Source organism: Oncorhynchus keta, chromosome 25 (assembly GCF_023373465.1).
Source record: "Oncorhynchus keta strain PuntledgeMale-10-30-2019 chromosome 25, Oket_V2, whole genome shotgun sequence".
Classification (NCBI taxonomy): Eukaryota; Metazoa; Chordata; class Actinopteri; order Salmoniformes; family Salmonidae; genus Oncorhynchus; species Oncorhynchus keta.
In genome coordinates, this window is record NC_068445.1 from 21,770,767 (window position 1) to 21,788,132 (window position 17,366).

Here is a 17,366-nt window from a genome sequence, read left to right on the forward strand (position 1 = left end):
AGTCCGAGTCCTTTAGGTGACTTTTGGCATACTTCAAGCGGGTTGTCATGTGCCTTTTACTGAGAAGTGGCTTCCGTCTGTCCACTCTACCATAAAGGCCTGATTGGTGGTGCTGCAGAGATTGTTATCCTTCTGGAAGGTTCTCCCATTTCCACAGAGGAACTCTAGAGCTACTCTGTTCGTGACCATCGGGTTCTTGGTCACCTCTCTGACCATCTTCCATTTAAGATTGTGTTTCACATGGTTCTTGTGGACCTTCAACGCTGCAGAAATGTTTTGGTACCCTTCATCAGATCTGTGCCTCGACACAATCCTGTCTCGGAGCCCTCATGGCTTGGTTTTTGTTCTGACATGCACTGTCAACTGTGGGACCTTATATAGACAGGTATGTTCCTTTCCAAATCATGTCTTTACCACAGGTGGACTCCTAGTTGTTGAAACTTCAAGGATGATCAATGGAAACAGGATGCACCTGAGCTCAATTTTGAGTCTCATAGCAAAGTCTATGTAGTTCTGTTCTTGAGCTGTTCTTGTCTATTGATGTTCTGTATTATGTTTCATGTTTGGTGTGGACCCAGAAAGAGTAGCTGCTGCTTTTGCAACAGCTAATGGGGATCCTAATAAAATACCAAATAGTCTGAATAATTATATGAATAAGGTTTTGGTTTCTATTTTTAATACATTTTCAAAATAAAGTCTAGAAACCTGTTTTCTCTTTGTCATTATGGGGTATTGTGTGTAGATTGATTAGGAAAACATGTTAATTTGATCAATTTTTGAACAAGGCTGTAACGTAACAAAATGTGGGAAAAGGGGTCTGAATACTTTCCAAATGCTGAACACTACTGATCAATTGAAATAGGCTGCACTCATAAAACACAGTGAGAAACCGGAGGATGTGTTGAGTGTGAATCTTTCTCTCCTGTCATGTAAATTACCAGCCCTACGTCCACCACCATAAACCACACTCAGACAGTCTAATTAACTAGCCTCTGCTCTGGTGTCTCCGAGCCTCCGGCACCCTGCTATCAGCTTCTCCACTAAAACCAGGGCTAAAAATATATCTGTTATCACAGCAACCAAAGACAGTGACAAAGAGACTTGCCAAATAGCCTCAATGATCCCTTGGAGTACCTATTCTTCTAGGATAGGAAAGACAGGCTTTGATTCTGAATGAGCAGAATTCATACAATCTCAAATGTATGACTACTATTAGTATCAGGCTTGTAATGTGCATGAACTTGATCGGACCCGTGTTCATTTAGGCTACTATTTTTTTTGAGTGCTCTCACATTTAGTCAATTTTTGTCATTTGAATAATGATTGTCTAGTTAGTGTCAAAATTACTAAAACAGTGGGACATTTTAGTCAACTAAAAGCCCTTTCATTTTAGTCAATTCACATTTGTGTTGCCTCATTAACTTATAAACATAAAATCTTCCATGTGCACAAAACATACATAGCCTTGTCCTACTAACATTTTTCTGTATAACATCCTATTCTCTTCCCAACAGCAGAAATATGAAAGATAAAATAATAATATTACATTATATAAGAATGATCTGCCTAGTTAAATAAAACATGTAAATGTAAATTCCAAATTCAGCATACATAGATAGATACATTACATACAAAACAGACAGACAAGTGCAGAGAGAGCGAGAGAACAATCACAAGATGGTGCCACAAAGTAGGCTATTGGCAAAGTAGTATGGGTTGCACACCTCCATCACACAGTCCAGTCATTGCCACTGTTATGAACGTTCCACAGTCGCCAGAGCCACATTGATGTCCAAAAGTAGAATGGGGGCTTATGACTGTTTCGCACAATGATGTAGTCGAGTCACTGAACCTCGAGTCCCATGTCTCCTGTGCTCAAGTCCAAGTCACCAATGGTCAAGTCACAATGGCTAAAGTCTGAGTCCCAGTGCTCGAGTCCTGGTCCATGTGTTCAAGTCGAAGTCACTGGGTTCACATCAACTTTTTTTTAAAGAAAAAAAAAAAAAAAAGTTATTTACCCAGTCAGATAAAGCGTAGTGGCAAGAGGAATTTAGTCAATAAATTGTCTTCTATCCCTTTTCCCTTCTTTCTGTGCCACCAAATGTTTGCATATAGGCTACTGGTAATGTTACCATGGCCACATTGAGATGAAAAATTCTCAAACATTGCAGATAGAAATTCCATGAATAGGGCAGACTTTTATTCCTTGTTCTACATTGCATATTTCTATCTGAACGTTCCAAAACATTGCGCTGTGTTGAATGTGCCTCAAGTTGTAAAGCTATAGCTAACAAATGATGCAACATGACTGAAAAAGGTGTAGACTAAACAAATGATTAACGGTCCAGTCCACAAGTAGCCTTGTTTTAGAACGCCCCGCGATATGCTTTATGAATTTAAAGTGCACCACGCCATTGTACGATAGAAATAAATAACGTACCACCGGTATGGGTCATGTCTTTTTAACGGTAGCCTACAGGCTAGAATCAAACATTTTTTTTCTGTGGAAAAGATGGAAATGTATCTACAGGACCTGTATATGAAATGCAGTGGAAAAAGTAGGAGGGTTGATCGAGACTAGAAATTCAAAGAGACTACTTTTCTATAGCCTACTCAGGGGAGAGAAAAAAACAGCAAGACTTTTACTATCAAACTTAATGCCGTTTTTTACTTCGTAAAGCAGCTTGTGTAGGACCTAGAAGGTTGGTGGTGTCTGATAACTATGTGATGCAAGAGTGTCATCTGCACGGTGTGTATAATCGGAGCCGGAGCAGAACCTGTCTACCTACACTCATCACTTGCTCCCTACAGCTCACCAGTTGATGTAGGCTGTGTTTTCCGGGTGTGACGCATCCTTCCCACTGCTGAACGGAACTGAGCTGCGCATCTGTGCTGCTAATATTAATTGTGCTCGTCACTGAAAAACTCTCAATCTCTCCAAAAATTCTTGTCCAGTCCACTTAGTCAGATTTAAGCCACAGAGATCATTTTGGCTCATCTTAGTCAATTGAAATGAAATAGCACTTTGGTTTAGTTCTTTTTTTTTCTAGGTCAATTTAGTCAGTTACAGTCTCGTCAATTGCCACTGAAAAATAGGTGTTTGATTTATATTTTACTCAATTTCTGTTAACGAAATTAACACTGGATCGGACACATGATTACGCTTCTGTTGAGCTATGGACATGTCAAGCCAGTAGCTAGGCTAGGACATTTTACACAGGAAAAAGTTTGCAGGTATTGTTCCAAAAAGGATATAGTACACAATAACATTCCAGTAGCCCTCCTATTGCATTTGTACACCACTGAGTATTATCTGTTATACACATCCTCCCATTCTACACAACTGAGCAGCACTGAGCACACTACTGTCTAAGAACCACACATGCTAAATTGGGAAACTAACAGCATTTCTATTCTTGTAGATCACACACTCCATTTCCCTATGAGAGAACTTTGCACTCACATGCGGCATATCTCGGTCTGGGTCAGCACGGCGTTCTCCACAAAATAGGGCAGCATCTCCAGTGCAGCCTCCTGAGAGGACTCCAACACCAGATGCATTCTGTTGACCAGCCAGAGAGAAATCTAGCCTCTTCCCTGACCCGTCTACAGCCCTCTTCTTTCGATCCAAGAGTCGGAGTAAAGAAATGTAAAGAGAGATATCTTCAGGTCCTGACCCAATCCCTGGGTGACAGACTGACAGTTACTTAGCCCGGTCTTATCTGTGTGATGTAGGTAGGCGGCTGCCTTCTGCTGCGCTGTAGTGGCACACCTCCTTCCTTCTCCATTTATCTATAGCCTACTTTTCCCCCAGTCCCTCTGTGTTTGAGTAAAGCAGTGAAGAAAAGCAAAGTCCGAGTGCTCCTGCCTGAGAGGACTTGCTGCAGCGCAGTGTCCAACCGCAGCTTGAGGCAGAGGGCTGTGTCCTACCTCCCCTCCCCCAGGGACTCACACACAATTCAACCTCCTCCCCCTCTCTCACGCACAAACTCACAGACACTGTATAGCCGGAAGTGTTACGAATCCAGAGGATTTCAGATGCTGGACCTTCTTTTCTCAGCATGAGTTCTTCCCCAGCATGAAATCATTTTCCATCCTGAATCAATTGTAAGAAGTCAACCAAACAATGTATATGTCCTAGTTCTCAGCTGCAGAGCAACAGGTTTCCACTTCAGCAGGGGAAAATAAGGTCCTAATCAGGATCTTATACTGCTGTCCAACAGAAAACTGCTCTCCAAGACTTGGCTTTCTTCTTTCTTCCCTTCTCTGGGACCAGCAAAGCTACTTGTTCAATTTCAAAAGACAAAAGGAAACAGAGGGACTTCGGCCAACAATTCAGAATGGATGTCTTGATCTCCTTAGCTAGCAGGGGCCAGAGGCTGCATGCCACCCAACAAGTCAACTGACTCCCAGGCAGCGCTGCCAGGGAGCTCCTCACATGGGCCAAGCATGGACAGGGAGGGCAGTGAGCCTGGCACATAGCTCTGCCCAAATCTCATTAACCTCAGGGGAGGGACCAGCCCATCTCTCTCCTTTAAGACTGGCCACTGCTGCCTGTCCCTCACTTCCACTTCCATCTGTCCCACACAGACCAGTGTTACTGTCAGTCACTCCACACTCGTGTCACATATGGTAATGTGTGTGTCTGGGGCGGGTTAGGAAGGGAGAACATTAGAAAGAGTTGAGTAGGTATTAGGTCCATGTTATTGTGTGAAGTAGACTCAAGTCATGACTGTCCACGTGAATCCAAATAGATCAGTTTTGCAATGAATAACTTCACTCAGACCCCCACTCACCAACAGAAGGGAGGAGAAAGTGACTAGAGGGATTAACAGCTCACGTCCTGTTGTAAATCAAGTGGAGAAGATTCAGGTCTCCCTCTCCAATATTCACCAAAGGAATGTCCTTTGCTTCAAGATACTTTTTCCCGCCGAAACTCTAACACGTTCAAAAGCGAAAACTGGCACAATATTCCTGACATAGAACGTGGGGAATGGTCAGAGGCGATCTAGAGAACACTAATGTTATATTGTTTGTTATTTTGTGATTACAAATGCTATAAAGGAAATACTGTAACTTGAAAAGTATACCCACTACATGTACAAAGTTTCCATCCTATGTGATGTACATGTAATATGAAAAATTTAGTGTTTTTGTTAAGAGAGGGATGTGATTTGGGTACATAACTTTGTACAAGTGACAAGTCACACCCCTGAGTGCAGTCAGAGAGCGTGTCAGCCTGACGGAACCATCCCTTTCGAATAAACTGTATAAAATGTTCGGTTAAGAAATTAACATTCTAGACCAGCAAAGCGTTAAGCTGCAACTGCACGTTTAAAGTGGTCAACACGAGGTAGAGACGATAAACTCACCTCTAAGACAATCACTGGTACGGCTGATTAGCTGTCCCCGGTAAAGTATCTTGAAAAGCGAATTTAAGTGAGACCATTCTACTACTCTGTTCAAACCATCGTATTACGGTACTCTCATGACCCCACTGGGAACCATCGACACGGCTAACTAGCATATCTTCAAAGAACCCGTTTGGACAATCAGAGCCTTATAAGCGTGCCGCGAAAAGGCCCAAACCCCTTTCCAAGGCAGCCTCGTTCCGAGAGAGATACACTGCGACCCCAGAAATGTCACGTAAATACATTCATGATTTCTTACTCAGGTGGAGGCGGTTCGTGTGCAAATTACAGTGGGGAGAACAAGTATTTGATACACTGCCGATTTTGCAGGTTTTCCTACTTACAAAGCATGTAGAGGTCTGTAATTTTTATAATAGGTACATTTCAACTGTGAGAGACGGAATCCAAAACAAAAATCCAGAAAATCACATTGTATGAAGTGTACCTATGATAAAAATGACAGACCTCTTACATGCTTTGAAAGTAGGAAAACCTGCAAAATCAGCAGTGTATCAAATACTTGTTCTCCCCACTGTATATGATTACTGTAAGTGAAAGTAGTTTCTAAATGTACCAATGTTAAATGTCTCTGTCCCTCTCTGCCACCCCACCATCTCTTTTGTAACAAGCAGGCATGTTGTGTCATTCCGCAAGGGACCTGTTTTTAACGTATTAAGTGTGTATGTTTACTGTGTTAGCATTTGATTAGCTAGAAAATAAATAATTAAACCAATGTGTGGTATTGAAGGCTTGAGTTTTTGCAGATGCAATGAGGTTGACTGTTCAGAAATATGATATGATACAATTTTATGATTAATAAGTTAACTGTTTATAAATGTGAAAGGTAAAGACCTTTGAGTTTAAGTCTTTAAAAGAACAGCTCGTGGTGCCCCAGATCATAATGATTGAATTCTTACACAATTAATTTAAATTGGGTAACAATTAAACAGTTAGGTAATTAGATAAATAGTCTTCAGATTTATGTCAAGTCACTCCTATTTTCTCTAAACACACACCGACATTCAACTCATTTGAGAGGATTTGCTGACATAGAACTCCTGCCTTTGTCTAGGACACAGATAACACCACCTCCTTGTCAACAGAAAGAGCTCTGTGATACCTAAACAACAGGCTACTAGCAAGTCAACTGATCTCTAGGTGGAAAACTCCTTCTAAACTATATGTGATCAATATTGCCAGGAACAGTGGATTAACCTAGTGAGGTCAGCTTTGGTAGCAGAGGGAGGCCTAGTCCATGTGACTGGGCATTAACAGAATTACTCTTGCAGCCAGATAGATCACTTGGACCGGTCTGAACCAAGCACAGCCTGCCAGTAATCTTATCCTCTGAATCATCAGGTGTTTGCATGGTGTAATGGATTACTCTGAAGGGGACTCTCCACAGAGACTCTCCAGAGGGGGAGTCGCTACGCGGGTTATTCATGGGCCCAGGGCTTTCTGCACCCACCAGCACAATGGAAGAAAAGCCTCTTCTCAGGGCTGGCTAGCTATTGCATAAGGTTGGAGTTTGAGGAAGTTCACAGACGCTTTGGATGGACTCAAAAGAGACCTACATTGCCTTTCAAAAGTATTCATCCCCCTTGGCGTTTTTTCCTATTTTGTTGCATTACAACCTGCAATTTATATGGATTTTTATTTGGATTTCATGTAATGGATATACACAAAATAGTCCAAATTGGTGAAGTGAAAGAATTAACTTGTTAAAAAAAGAATAATTTAAAAACAGAAATGTGGTGTGTGCATGCTAAATAAGATCTGTTGCAACCAATTACCTTGAGAAGTCACATAATTAGTTAAATAAAGTCCACCTGTGTGCAATCTAAGTGTCACATGATCTCAGTATATACACTGCTCAAAAAAATAAAGGGAACACTTAAACAACACAATGTAACTCCAAGTCAATCACACTTCTGTAAAATCAAGCTGTCCACTTAGGAAGCAACACCGATTGACAATACATTTCACATGCTATTGTGCAAATGGAATAGACAACAGGTGGAAATTATAGGCAATTAGCAAGACACCCCCAATAAAGGAGTGGTTCTGCAGGTGGTGACCACAGACCACTTCTCAGTTCCTATGCTTCCTGGCTGATGTTTTGGTCACTTTTGAATGCTGGCGGTGCTTTCACTCTAGTGGTAGCATGAGATGGAGTCTACAACCCACACAAGTGGCTCAGGTAGTGCAGCTCATCCAGGATGGCACATCAATGCGAGCTGTGGCAAGAAGGTTTGCTGTGTCTGTCAGCATAGTGTCCAGAGCATGGAGGCGCCACCAGGAGACAGGCCAGTACATCAGAAGACGTGGAGGAGGCCGTAGGAGGGCAACAACCCAGCAGCAGGACCGCTACCTCCGCCTTTGTGCATGGAGGAGTAGGAGGAGCACTGCCAGCACCCTGAAAAATGACCTCCAGCAGGCCACAAATGTGCATGTGTCTGCTCAAACAGTCAGAAACAGACTCCATGAGGGTGGTATGAGGGCCCCGACGTCCACAGGTGGGGGTTGTGCTTACAGCCCAACACTGTGCAGGACGTTTGGCATTTGCCAGAGAACACCAAGATTGGCAAATTCGCCACTGGCGCTCTGTGCTCTTCACAGATGAAAGCAGGTTCACACCTGCTTGACTGCCATTAGGTACCGAGATGAGATCCTCAGACCCTTTGTGAGACCATATGCTGGTGCGGTTGGCCCTGGGTTCCTCCTAATGCAAGACAATGCTAGACCTCGTGTGGCTGAAGTGTGTCAGCAGTTCCTGCAAGAGGAAGGCATTGATGCTATGGACTGGCCCTCCCGTTCCCCAGACCTGAATCCAATTGCACATCTGGGACATCATGTCTCGCTCCATCCGCTCCATTGCACCACAGACTGTCCAGGAGTTGGCGGATGCTTTAGTCCAGGTCTGGGAGGAGATCCCTCAGGAGACCATCCGCCACTTCATCAGGAGCATGCCCAGGCATTGTAGAGAGGTCATACAGGCACGTGGAGGCCACACACACACCTGAGCTTCATTTTGACTTGTTTAAAGGACATTACATTAAAGTTGGATCAGCCTGTAGTGTGGTTTTCCACTTTCATTTTGAGTGTGACTCCAAATCCAGACCTCCATAGGTTGATAAATTTGCTTTCCATTGATACTTTTTGTGTGATTTTATCAGCACATTCAACTATGTAAAGAGGAAAGTATTTAATAAGAATATTTCATTCATTCAGATCTAGGATGTGTTATTTTAGTGTTCCCTTTATTTTTTTGAGCAGTGTATACATACACACACCTGTTCTGAAAGGCCCCAGAGTCTGCAACACCACTAAGGAATGGGCACCACGAAGACCGAGGAGCTTTCCAAACAGGTCAGGGACAAAGTTGTGAAGCAGTACAGATCAGGGATGGGTTATAAAAAAATATATCTGTCCATATTACCACTTTAAGCCGTACACGCCACAGAGCTAGGCTTTATGGAAGAGTGGCCATAAAAAAGCCATTGCTTAAAGAAAATAAATAAGCAAACACGTTTGGTGTTTGCCAAAAGGCACGTGGGAGACTCCCTAAACATATGGAAGAAGGTACTCTGTTCAGATGAGACTAAAATATATATTTTTGGCCATCAAGGAAGAAGCTATGTCTGGCGCAAACCCAACAACTCACATCACCCCGAGAACATCAGCAGTCCCTACTGTTTTTCCTAAGCAGGGACTGGGAAACTGGTCAGAATTGAAGGATGGAGCTAAATACAGGGAAATTCTTGAGGGAAACCTGTTTCAGTCTTCCAGAGATTTGAGACTGGGTCGGAGGTTAACCTTCCAGCAAGACAATGACCCTAAGCATACTGCTAAAACAGCACTCGAGTGGTTTTAGGGGAACATTTAAATGTCTTGGAATGGCCTAGTCAACGCCCAGACCTCAGTCCAATTGAGAATCTATGGTATGACAAATATTGCTGTACGCCAGCGGAACCCATCTAACTTAAAGGAGCTGGAGCAGTTTTGCCTTGGGCAAAGAGCCCAGTGGGGGGTGAATAGTTATGCACGTTCAAGTAGTTTTTTTGTCTTATCTCTTGTTTGTTTCACAAAATAAATTATTTTGCATCTTCAAAGTGGAAGGCATGTTGTGTAGATTACATGATACAAACCACCAAAAAATCTATTTTAAATTCCAGGTTGTAAGGCAACAAAATAGGAAAAACGACAAGGGGGTGAATACTTTCGCAAGCCACTGTATATGACAAATTTGACAACCTCTCCAGAACTCTCCGATCAGAAGTGTCCTTAATTAAGGAAAAACTGAAATCTGTAGACACACTACAGGCAACAGTGGCTACACAGGGCACTACCATACAGTGATGACATAACATAACATAACCACTCTTCAGCCACAGTCAAGTGCTTAAAGATAAATGCGAGAACCAAAGAAGAACGTCAAGGGCGCCAAAACATTCGCCTGGAGGGCATTGCTGAAGGTCTAGAGGGGCCCCGTCCAACAGACTTTGTTTCTCAAATATTGCAGGACATGCTTAACCTCAAAGAAAACACCCTCTTAGAGACTGTGCCCATAGGTCACTGCGAGCTAGACTCAGAGAGGGTGATCCCCCAATGCTCTTCGAGGGTATTAGAGGGTATTACCACCATGTCCGAGACCAGATCATGTGCCAAGCTGGAGAAGCAACACTCTTACTGACAGAGGCAAGAGACTGTCCATTTTTCCAGACTTCACTGCCTCTGTGGCCAAGAAACAGATGCCTCACAAGTCCTCAACTGGCAGCTTAATTAAATAGTACATGTAAAACACCAGTCTCAATGTCAACAGTGAAGAGGCGACTCCGGGATGCTGGCCTTCTAGGCAGAGGTCCTCTGTCCAGTGTCTGTGTTATTTTGCCCATCTTAATCTTACATTTTATTGGCCAGTCTGAGATATGGCTTTTGCAACTTTGCCTAGAAGGCCAGGATCCCAGAGTTGCGTCTTCACTGTTGAGGTTGAGACTGGTGTCTTGTGAGTACTATTTAATGAAGCTGCCAGTTGAGGACTTGCGAGGCATCTGTTTCTTAAACGAGACACAAATGTACTTGTCCTCTTGCTCAGTTGTGCACCGGGGCCTCCCACTCTTTCTATTGTGGTTAGAGCCATTTTGTGAAGAGAGTAGTACACAGCGTTGTACGAAATCTTCAGTTTCTTGGCAATTTCTCGCATGGAATAGCCTTCATTTCTCAGAACAAGAAGAAACCGAGGAGTTTCAGAAGAAAGTTATTTGTTTCTGTACATTTTGAGCCTATAATCGAACCCACAAATGCTGATGCTCCAGATACTCAACTAGTCTAAAGAAGGCCAGTTGTATTGTGTCTTTAAATCAGAACAACAGTTTTCAGCTGGGCTAACATAATTGCAAAGGGTTTTCTAATGATCAATTAGCGTTTTAAAATGATAAACTTTAAGGATTTAGCTAACAACGTGCCATTGGAACAAAGGAGAGATGGTTGCTGATAATGAGCCTCTGTAAGCTTATGTAGATATTCCATTTTAAAAAATCAGCCATTTCCAGCTACAATTGTCATTTTCAACATTAACAATGCCTACACTGTATTTCTGATCAATTTGATGTTATTTTAATGGACATTTTTTTTTTGCTTTTCTTTAAAACGAGGACATTTCTAAGTGACCCCAAACTTTTGAATGGTAGTGTATATATTTATTTTTAGCATTATGTACATTTTCATAATTATTGTCTGGAAAAGTAAGCCTCTTCATATAATTATTTTGTCATTGTTTGCTATGTAGGATTGTGGAACAGGATCCCCTTTGTTTTGTTGAGGCCATAAGCGGTGAGATGGCGCCGGAGGAGACGGCTGCCGTTTTACGGTCTCCTGACAAATTATTCTATTAGGTGGTATTTTTTCACAATATTTGTAGAGCTTACAAACTATTACAGACTACAAAGGGAAGCACAGCCGCGAGCTGCCCAGTGACACGAGCCTACCAGACGAGCTAAATCGCTTCGAGGCAAGCAACACTGAGGCATGCATGAGAACATCAGCTGTTCCGGACGACTGTGTGATCACTCTCTCTGTAGCCGACGTGAGTAAGACCTTAAAACAGGTCAACATACACAAGGCTGCAGGGCCAGATGGATTACCAGGGCGTGTGCTCCGGGCATGTGCTGACCAACTGGCAGGTGTCTTCACTGACATTTTCAACATGTTCCTGATTGAGTCTGTAATATCAACATGTTTCAAACAGACCACCATAGTCCCTGTGCCCAAGAACATAAAGGCAACCTGCCTAAATGACTCACGTCTGTCGCCATGAAGTGTTTTGAAAGGCTGGTAATGGCTCACATCAACACCATTATCCCAGACATCCTAGACCCACTCCAACTTGCATACCACACAAACAGATCCACAGATGATGCAATCTCTATTGCACCCCACACTGCCCTTTCCCACCTGGACAAAAGGAACACCTATGTGAGAATACTATTCATTGACTACAGCTCAGCGTTCAACACCATAGTACCCTCAAAGCTCATCACTAAGCTAAGGAACCTGGGACTAAACACCTCCCTCTGCAACTGGATCCTGGACATCCTGATGGGCCGCCCCCAGGTGGTGAGGGTAGGTAGCAACACATCTGCCACGCTGATCCTCAGCACTGGAGCTCCCCAGGGGTGCGTGCTCAGTCCCCTCCTGTACTCCCTGTTAACCCACGACTGCATGGCCAGGCACAACTCCAACACAATCATTAAGTTTGCAGATGACAGAGGTAGGCCTGATCACTGACAACAACGAGATAGCCTATAGAGGAGGTCAGAGACCTGGCCGGTGGTGCCAGAATAACAACCTGTCCCTCAACGTAACCAAGACTAAGGAGATGATTGTGGACTACAGGAAAAGGAGCACCGAGCATGTCCCCATTCTCATCGACAGAGCTGTAGTGGAGCAGGTTGAGAGCTTCAAGTTCCTTGGTGTCCACATCAATAACAAACTAGAATGGTCCAAACACACCAAGACAGACGTAAAGAGGGCACGACAAAGCCTATTCCCCCTCAGGAAACCAAAAAGATTTGGCATGGGTCCTGAGATCCTCAAAAGGTTCTACAGCTGTAACATGGAGAGCATCTTGACCGGTTGCATCACTGCCTGGTACGACAATTGCTCGGTCTCCGACCGCAAGTCACTTCAGAGGGTAGTGCGTACGGCCCAGTGCATCACTGGGTCAAACCTCCCTGTCATCCAGGACCTCTACACCAGGCGGTGTCAGAGGAAGGCCCTAAAAATTGTCAAAAGATCCAAGCCAGGCCCATATGCTAGAGTATGCATATAATTGACAGATTAGGATAGAAAACACTAAAGTTTCCAAAACTGTCAAAATATTGTCTGTGAGTATAACAGAACTGATATTGCAGGCGAAAACCTGAGGAAAATCAAACCAGGAAGTGGCCTCTATTTTGAAAGCTCCATGTTCCATAGACTGCCTTCGCTCCATTTAAAGGGATAGCAACCAGATTCATTTTCCTATCGCTTCCTCGAGGTGTCAACAGTCTTTAGACATAGTTTCAGGCTTTTATTTTAAAAAATGAGCGAGAAAGATATCATCGCGTAGTGGATAATAACTACAACCTAAAACTTCTTCCCTGGGAATATTGAAGATTCATGTTGAAAGGAACCACCAGCTTTCATATGTTCTCATGTTCTGAGCAAGGAACTGAAACGTTAGCTTTCTTACATAGCACATATTGCACTTACTTTCTTCTCCAACACATTGTTTTTGCATTGTTTAAACCAAATTGAACATATTTCATTATTTACTTGAGACTAAATTGATTTTATTGCTTTATTATATTAAGTTAATAAAATAAGTGTTCATTCAGTATTGTTGTAATTGTCATCATTTCAAATAAATAAATACAAAATCGGCCGATTAATTGGTATCTGCTTTTTTTGGTCCTGCAATAATCGGTATCGGCGTCTAAAATGCACCTGTGTAATGATCATGCTGTTTAATCAGCTTCTTGATATTCCACACCTGTCAGGTAAATGGATTATATTGGCAAAGGAGAAATGCTCAGTAACAGGTATGTAAACAAATTTGTGCACATAATCTTAGAGAAATTAGCATTTTGTGCATATGCAACATTTCTGGGATCTTTTATTTCTGCTCATGAAACCAACACTTTACATCTTGTGTTTATATTTTTGTTCAGTGTACAATGTTTTCATGACTCAAGTGGTTGAATGAACCTTAAAGAGAATATGTAATCTGGCAGTTAAATTGCAAAATGTTGTAGTGTAGAATGTCCCATACTGAACCACTGAGACCCGGAAGCAAGACAGGCCTTAACCAGTTGGATATAGGGGAGCTATTTTAATTTTTGGATGAAAAACGTTCCCGTTTTAAACAAGATATTTTGTCACAAAAAGATGCTTGACTATGCATATAATTGACAGCTTTGGAAAGAAAACACTGACGTTTCCAAAACTGCAAAGATATTGTCTGTGAGTGCCACAGAACTGATGTTACAGGCGAAACCCAGATAGATAAAATGCCAATGACTCCTCATGCCAATGACTCCTTATATGGCTGTGAATGAGCTACGAATGAGCTTATGTTTTCCACGCATACCCCAAGGTGTCTACAGCATTGTGACGTCTTTTTAGGCATTTCCATTGGAGAATAGCTGTAAGGGACATTTACATTTAAGCCATTTAGCAGACGCTCTTATCCAGAGCGACTTACAAATTGGTGCATTCACCTTATGACATCCAGTGGAACAGCCACTTTACAATAGTGCATCTAAATCTTTTAAGGGGGGGGGGGTGAGAAGGATTACTTTATCCTATCCTAGGTATTCCTTAAAGAGGTGGGGTTTCAGGTGTCTCCGGAAGGTGGTGATTGACTCCGCTGTCCTGGCGTCGTGAGGGAGTGTGTTCCACCATTGGGGAGCCAGAGCAGCGAACAGTTTTGACTGGGCTGAGCGGGAACTGTACTTCCTCAGTGGTAGGGAGGCGAGCAGGCCAGAGGTGGATGAACGCAGTGCCCTTGTTTGGGTGTAGGGCCTGATCAGAGCCTGGAGGTACTGAGGTGCCGTTCCCCTCACAGCTCCGTAGGCAAGCACCATGGTCTTGTAGCGGATGCGAGCTTCAACTGGAAGCCAGTGGAGAGAGCGGAGGAGCGGGGTGACGTGAGAGAACTTGGGAAGGTTGAACACCAGACGGGCTGCGGCATTCTGGATGAGTTGTAGGGGTTTAATGGCACAGGCAGGGAGCCCAGCCAACAGCGAGTTGCAGTAATCCAGACGGGAGATGACAAGTGCCTGGATTAGGACCTGCGCCGCTTCCTGTGTGAGGCAGGGTCGTACTCTGCGGATGTTGTAGAGCATGAACCTACAGGAACGGGCCACCGCCTTGATGTTAGTTGAGAACGACAGGGTGTTGTCCAGGATCACGCCAAGGTTCTTAGCGCTCTGGGAGGAGGACACAATGGAGTTGTCAACCGTGATGGCGAGATCATGGAACGGGCAGTCCTTCCCCGGGAGGAAGAGCAGCTCCGTCTTGCCGAGGTTCAGCTTGAGGTGGTGATCCGTCATCCACACTGATATGTCTGCCAGACATGCAGAGATGCGACCATATTTGGCGAGTGGTTACATGGTGTCTCCCGGAGACAATCTCGCGTAAAATACTGAGGTAGCCATTTTTTAATCACTTCTTATGAGAAAACAATTGCCTTGATGGATATATTATCGGATATATATGTTAAAAACACCTTGAGGATGGATCCTAAACAACGTTTGCCGTGTTTCTGTCGATATTATGGAGCAAATTTTGAAAAAAAAAATTGGCGTTATAGTTGAAGTATTTTTCGGTCGATTTCTCAGCAAAAACTGCTGAACAAACGGGAGCTTTTTCGCCTTCAAAAATATTATTTTGGGAAAAAAATGAATATTTGCTACCTAACTGGGAGTCTCCTGAGTGAAAGCATCTGAAGTTCTTCAAAGGTAAATTATTTCATTTGGTTGCTTTTCTTATTTTCGTGATAATGTTGCCTGCTGCCAGCAGAGCCTAGCATAGCATTATGCCATGCTAAACTTACACAAATGCTTGTCTAGCGTTGGCTGTAACACATTTTTTGAAAATCTGAGATGACAGTTTTGTTAACAAAAGGCTAAGCTTGTGTTTGAATATATTTATTTCATTTAATTTGCGATTTTCATGAATAGGAAAATTTGTGTTATGCTAATGCATTTGAGGCTATGATTACGCTCCCGGATACGGGTTTGCTAGTCGCAAGAAGTTTTAAATAGTATCTCATGGATATCATTCCTGAAGACGTGCATCACTGAGTGCTAAAATCCAAAATTGCATTACCAGAAGAAAGTACGTTCTCAGAAGAAAATCCTTGAGTAGTTTACACACTGTACAAAATCTAGTTAAGCTCACAACCAGTGGTTGCAAACGGTTCAGGTAACAGAACTGAAAAATAAAACATTTTGAGGAACAGGAACGAAAGTGATATATTGTTTCGGAACAGTACTTTGATTTTAAAAACATGGGAACTAGTTCTGGGCATTTTTTTCAGTCCCACAAAAAAAACCTAACTCTAACTCAGGAACATATTCCAGTGTTTGCCTGCCAGCTGGAAATCATTGCCAGTGTGTGTGCGTGTATATAGGCAACCTCCCCCTCCAAAGCTTAGGCTACTGTATCCTACTGATGTTAAAAGTGTGATTTAGGAATTAGGGAGAGACTTGTAATTAGAGAAAAATGTATTATCTTTTCAATGCTCGGTATGGACAGGGGCTGAGTCACTGGCTTACTGGTGCTCTTTCATGTCGTCCCGAGGAGGGGTGCGTCACTTGAGTGGGTTGAGTCACATGATATGATCTTCCTGTCTGGGTTGGCGCACCCCCTTGGGTTGTGCTGTGGGGGAGATCTTTGTGGGCTATACTCGGCCTTGTCTCAGGATGGTAAGTTGGTGGTTGAAGATATCCCTCTAGTGGTGTGGGGGCTGTGCTTTGGCAAAGTGGGTGGGGTTATATCCTTCCTGTTTGGCCCTGTCCGGGGGTATCATCGGATGGGGCCACCGTGTCGGCTGACCCCTCCTGTCTCAGCCTCCAGTATTTATGCTGCAGTAGTTTATGTGTCGGGGGGCTAGGGTCAGTTTGTTATTAATGGAGTACTTCTCCTGTCTTATCCGGTGTCCTGTGTGAATTTAAGTATGCTCTCTCTAATTCTTTCTTTCTCTCTCTCGGAGGACCTGAGCCGTAGGACCATGCCTCAGGACTACCTGGCATGATGACTCCTTGCTGTCCCCAGTCCACCTGGCAGTGCTGCTGCTCCAGTTTCAACTGTTCTGCCTGCGGTAATGGAATCCTGACCTGTTCACCGGATGTGCTACTTGACCCAGACCTATTATTCGACCATGCTGGTCATTTATGAACATTTGAACATCTTGGCCATGTTCTGTTATAATCTCCACCCGGCACAGCCAGAAGAGGACTGGCCACCCCTCATAGCCTGGTTCCTCTCTAGGTTTCTTCCTAGGTTTTGGCCTTTCTAGGGAGTTTTTCCAAGCCAACGTGCTTCAACACCTGCATTGCTTGCTGTTTGGGGTTTTAGGCTGGGTTTCTGTACAGCACTTTGAGATATCAGCTGATGTACGAAGGGCTATATCAATTAATTTAATTTAATTTGACACTACAGTTTCTGCTTCACATTGATTTATTAATGAACAAGGTAAGACGTGTTAATTCTGGGGCTGCTCTGCACACACAAGCTTGCTAGCTACAGTAGCTCTGGTGGAAGTTAAGCCAACTCTCGGAAGTTCAAACACATTCAAAGTTCCTCCATAGAAGCCGCTCCTCTGTAGCTATAATTCTGTGGGCTTTACTCTGATAATGCATGTCGTAACAATGCCCAGCGCATCAAACCAAGCCTCCACTAGCGGTCTCC

At 43.4% G+C, this 17,366-nt stretch overlaps 1 protein-coding gene across 3 annotated transcripts in view; it reads right to left on the reverse strand.

The window, feature by feature from the left end:
- Positions 1–17,366, reverse strand: part of LOC118358409 (protein phosphatase Slingshot homolog 1-like) — a 52,967-nt gene that overhangs the window by 20,093 nt on the left and 15,508 nt on the right. Inside the window, exon 1 of one of the 3 annotated variants that reach the window (XM_035736216.2) lies at positions 3,464–3,964. The exons of the other annotated variants lie outside the window; for them this stretch is intronic. Within the exon in view, the coding sequence (XP_035592109.1) occupies positions 3,464–3,561 (98 nt within the window). The 5' untranslated portion in view covers positions 3,562–3,964. Of the gene's footprint in view, positions 1–3,463; positions 3,965–17,366 lie in introns of those variants that run through there. 3 annotated transcript variants of the gene reach the window in all.